This window comes from Rutidosis leptorrhynchoides, chromosome 2 (assembly GCF_046630445.1).
Source record: "Rutidosis leptorrhynchoides isolate AG116_Rl617_1_P2 chromosome 2, CSIRO_AGI_Rlap_v1, whole genome shotgun sequence".
NCBI lineage: Eukaryota > Viridiplantae > Streptophyta > Magnoliopsida > Asterales > Asteraceae > Rutidosis > Rutidosis leptorrhynchoides.
In genome coordinates this window covers 556,921,644-556,927,206 of record NC_092334.1, presented here as the reverse complement: position 1 = coordinate 556,927,206, position 5,563 = coordinate 556,921,644, and the positions used below count along the sequence as shown (strand labels likewise).

The window sequence follows — 5,563 nt, the reverse complement described above, 5'->3', positions numbered from 1 at the left end:
CCATCTCGCTCAACAATCGTCGTACATTACTTGTTTGACACGATTTGCACTCGTAGTGATGGTAGCTAGTCATTACTACGCGAGCATGTCGCGTTAACTCGCTAGTACAACGTTCATCTCGCTTGATGATTGCTAAACACAACACAACAAATAGCGCATGATTAGTTCACATAAACCTATGCACTAACCATCCCGATCCGACCCAAAGTCCTACAAGTCCCGCATAAACGTGCACACAAAAAGTCTAAGTCTAGGCGCCTATCTCAAGTCACCTAAATCCCTTAGACCATGCTCTGACACCACTTGTAACAACCCGACTTCATAAACCCAAAAATGCGTACCAAAAAAAAAAATTTAAGGCAGTGCATCTGGACGGCGTCCAGAATCCTGGACGGCGTCCAGCTCAGAAGGGTGGGACGGCATCCAAGGTTTGAGACGGCGTCCAGATCAACCAACTGGGACGGCATCCAATCAATTGGGACGGCGTCCCAATGGTCTTACAGCCACTGATCACCGGTCCAACTCACACGAGCGGAAAACCCGCTTCCCGACACTTTCAAACGAAAACCTTTTTACCACAAGTCAATATAAGTGAAACTAAGAGATTTTCATCATCAAATCAAGTTTTACATCAACGGGCCCACATCGCCCATTTTACGAGTTTCGTTCAAAAATAAAAGTTTCGACCAAATATAAGTTTAAGTTCCAAACGACACTAGAGCATGGTGTTTGGGGTTAAACTACCCAATCTCGGTCGAACTCCAAAAGCTAACACCCAAAAGCATCCCCTAACAAAACAAGCGGGAGATCACTAATCTAATTGAACGCTCTTACCCTTGTCAACGCCAGAGCCTATAAAAAAAGTAAACAACGAGAGGGTAAGCAAAGCTTAGTGAATGCAATAATTATACGAATACATATATAATTATACCTACTTGCATACACTTACACAACCGCAAACATGCTAGCAAACAACATTAGCTTATCGTCGCAATAACAAGCTATAATTCGCCAATACCCCCAAGCTAGCATAACAACCGCATATAAATATAACTCGAATAATATAATATGCTTACAACACAAATAACCATGGTTAACCAATAGTACAAGGGAACGGCGCTCGCGAAAACGCCATCGGTGTTCATAACATCCGTTAGGGCACTTAACACCTCGCACCACTAACCCCTAGGGTGGCACCTTAACACCTCGGCACATCACCCCGAGTGGCATCTTAACACCTCGATGCAACACTCATTATTTTACGGAGTGGTGTCTTAACACCTCGACACTACACTCCTAGGTGGCATCTTAACACCTCGATGCTACACCCGAGTGGCATCTTAACACCTCGATGCTACACTCTTCACGTGAAACGTGGTGTCGTAACACCTCGACACTACACCTTTCACGCTACAACAAATAGATACAATATATACATACGCATATAATTATTCCACTCACCTCAAAGTCTTCGTGTAAGATAACCGAACTTGCAACGTCAATGTAACGTACCTATTACATTTTAGCACATAATCAATTCACAACTCAAGTCGGTCAAGCAACTCACTTAACAATCTAGAGTCTTTTGACCCTAAGTGCAATCCCGACCCATTTTGCACCTTTAACCCTAATAATGGGTTAACTTCACCAAAAACCCTAATTTTAGCCAATTAAGGTATTAATACACTTTTAACCACAAAGTTAACTCGTTTTCATACATACAAGACAACCTAGGTCATCAAAGACCCATTTGACCCATTTCTAGGTCAACACACCCATTTGGGTCACCCACAACCCAAATCACACCCACTAACATTAACTATAAGTGTATTAGTATTTACTTAGGTCTTTAAGACTCATTTACACCATTTACCCTTTCAAAACCCTAAGTTAGTCACCATTTGGGTCTTCATGACCCAACCTTACCCAAAACCCCAAATTACTCACAAATGGGTTTTATGTGCAATACTAACCCAAACCCTAACCCTTAAACACATTAAACTAAGGTAATCAAGTTTAGGGCTTACCACAATAATCAAAACGAAGCTAACGAGGAGATGAACAACTTTAATGCTCGAGCTAAAACCCGAAACAAGCTTCTTCTTCTCCGATTTGAGCTTTCTAACACTTGAATCACACTCTCTCACTAGGATTTAAGTGGATGAAGTTTGGTGGTTAGGAATGGAGTAATGAGGCTCAACCAAACTGATCTAGGGCCTTTAATTTGTCCACGAAGTGAAATTACCAAAATACCCATCTAAAATAATTAATAGCAAAAAGACATGCCTGCCAGCCATCCTGGACGGCGTCCCGAAATGTTGGACGGCGTCCAGGTCTTCAAACCGGGACGGCATCCCAAATATTTGGACGGCGTCCAAACCCGAAAAGGAAAACAGGATCTTACACCTTATTTTTAGTAAACCCTGACATTCTCCAGTTTGTAAATTCAGTACCATTGTCACTTCTAAAACATTTGATAGATACTTTAAACTGATTAAACAACAAGTTGTATAAGTCTACAATATTATCATGGACTTCTGTTTTATCTTTTAACATATAAACCCACACTGCTCTAGTGTAGTCATCAACAGCAGTTAGAAAGTACTTATACCCTTCTTTACTAGTAATTTTATAAGGACCCCATACATCCAAGTGAACCAGATCACCTGATTTTTGAGTTTTGTGATCACTCAAAGGGAATGGTTCTCTGGTCTGCTTGGCCTTGTGACACACATCACAAGGTTTATCAAACATCACATCACCCGGTTTAAGTTTAGTCTTAAGTACACTTAAGACTTGTTCTGCTGGATAACCCAATCTGTTGTGCCATAACACCCTAGATTCATAACCACAAACACTACTATTACTCAAGATATCCTTACTTTTATTATCAAAATAATATAAACCTCCACTTTGACTACCAGTCCCCAGGTTTCTCTTGGATACCAAGTCCTGGACATAACAATTTCCTTTATCAAAACCAACAAACAAATCATCATCTACAACCAATCTATATACTGATAACAGATTAACAGTATATTGTGGCACAACTAACACATCTTTTAAAACAACATTATTTGACAACCTTAAATTACCTATTTTAGTAATTAATGCTTGGGTCCCATTTGGATTACCAACTTTTAGACCTAAGTCCACAACATCAACAATGTTTTCCATGTTATCACGGGTAGATGTCATGTGTTGATTGGCTCCTGAATCAACCACCCAGGCTTTACTTGGGTGATATGATTCAATAACAGCATTTGAACAAAAAAATTTATCAAAATTTTGATTAAAAAATCTATTCTTATTTGTGAACACACCTGATGCATTACTTTTAACATTTGTTCCTCCTCCAGAATCATTAATCAAATTCATTAACTTCTCAACCTGTTCACTTGAAAAAGGAAAAAATCCTTGCACACCAGTAAGATTATTATTATTGTTTTCACTTGACAAGTTACTATTATTGTTAAACCTTGGTTTATTCTAAAAATCAGTTCTTTTTTTGAATCCTGGAGGATATCCAATTATTTCAAAACACCTATCAACAGTGTGTCCTATCATTCCACATTTAGTGCATTTAAAATTAGGGTTAGGCCCTTTGTTAAACGTTCTATTATTTTGAAATTTTGCTATAAAGGCAGTAGAACCACTAGAAGACCTATTACCCAGCCCCCTATGTGATTCCTCCCTAGAAATAATAGCAAAGGCAGTTTTCACAGTAACTTCATTCTCAGAAGTCAGAATATTACTCCTAATAGGAGCATAAACCTCATCTAGTCCCATTAGAAATTGCATCAATTTAATCATATTACTATGATCAACATAAGCCTTAGGTATTTCCTCACTACTAGTTGACAAAGTAGTTAAAGCATCAAACTGTTTCCAAAGTGAATTCAATTTATGATAGTATTCAGAAATACTTAATCCATTTTGACTAATTGAATTTATTTGATGATGAATATTATATATGATAGATTTATCAACTTTATCATATGTTTCTTTCAGTTTTTGCCATACAACAGCAGCATTTTCAGAAAATATCTGTCCTAAATATAACTCTTCAGATACACAATTAAGAATCCATGACAAGACTACTGAGTTACACCTTTCCCATTGTTTACTTACAACTTCATCATCATCATTTTTAACACAAGTTTTATCAATAAAACCCCATTTGTTTTTAGTTTGCAAAGCCAATTTCATAGCAGTACACCACACTTTATAATTTTCAGTTCCTTTCAACTTTATTGTAATCAAAGGTGTACTCGTAATGTCACTAGCATGCAAGTAAAGTGGATCCCCAAAATCCAATTTACTTACCAATGTAACAGCATCAGATGTAGACATAATGAACAAATAAGAATGTAATACAAAGAAATAGAAACACAAAGGACAATAATATGCATAGAGAAAACCCTATAAAATGATCTGTGCTTGATCAGGTTTTCTTGGAGTCTCTATGGACCAAGATTCAAGAGTTAGGCACAGATGATTTCTCTTCTACACAAACAGTTAGTACAATACAAACAATACAATCACACAAATCAAAACAATCACACAAAGAAGGGAGAAGAATACAATACAGAGTACTCCCTGCTCGAAATTGAAAGCAATATCAGCAGCGGAAGACATATAATCAGAGACAACAAGAATCACCACGAATCAATCACGAATTAGGGTTAAGAAAACCCTAATTTACAATCGAACCATAAAACCCTAATTTATCAGAAATTAGGTCATCTCACAACACCAGCGAGCCACAACACCCAAGATCTTCAATAGATCATAAATCAATCGTCAAACAACGCTCCTTGCTCTGATACCATGTCAGAAAACACAATCAAGATATCACAACTTATTCTATTCCTTCCAATAGAATGATCAAACAAACAAAGGCAATCCTTAACACAAGGATTCCTCGAAAACACAAGTAGCACACACCCTTACATCTCTCAATCTCTCAAACATTTATACAGATACAAACCCTAAACGAATGAAGAAGAAGAAGAAGAAGAAGAAGAAGAAGAAGAAGAAGAAGAAGAAGAAGAAGAAGAAGAAGAAGAAGAAGAAGAAGAAGAAGAAGAAGAAGAAGAAGAAGAAGAAGAAGAAGAAGAAGAAGAAGAAGAAGAAGAAGAAGAAGAAGAAGAAGAAGAAGAAGAAGAAGAAGAAGAAGAAGAAGAAGAAGAAGAAGAAGAAGAAAATAGAGAACTAACGAATTACAATTGTTTTTAATCTCACCCTTAAAAAATAAAGATAATTTAATCTGAGACTTTAATAGAGTATCTGAGACTTTAATAGAGTCATATCCATAAGTTACATCTTCAGTCCCTGCAAAAAGAAATATGGCAATAATAGAACAAAACATTGAAATGATACCTTATTACCAGCCTCTTGTTAGTTATAACCACCTGCACAGTTTTAACTACCTGCACCAAGCTAACCAACCTTGATAACTAGATACCAAGCTAAACCAAGTGTTCCATGTTATATTTGGATTGCAATACATTTCTTAACAGTAGATGAGTTCATATTCAACGTGAAGAATATTGATTAATTC

The 5,563-nt window shown here is 37.1% G+C and overlaps 1 protein-coding gene across 1 annotated transcript; it reads right to left on the bottom strand.

Moving 5' to 3' along the window:
- Positions 1-3,489: 3,489 nt before the first annotated feature.
- On the bottom strand, positions 3,490-4,353 carry LOC139889704 (uncharacterized). Its single transcript, XM_071872640.1, has one exon. It carries the CDS (start codon positions 4,351-4,353, stop codon positions 3,490-3,492), a length of 864 nt encoding a protein of 287 aa, XP_071728741.1.
- Between the last annotated feature and the right edge of the window lie 1,210 nt (positions 4,354-5,563).

Coding starts and splice junctions, on each gene's coding strand:
- LOC139889704 (XM_071872640.1), bottom strand. CDS start 4,353: ATGTCTACATCTGATGCTGTTACATTGGTAAGTAAATTGGATTTTGGG.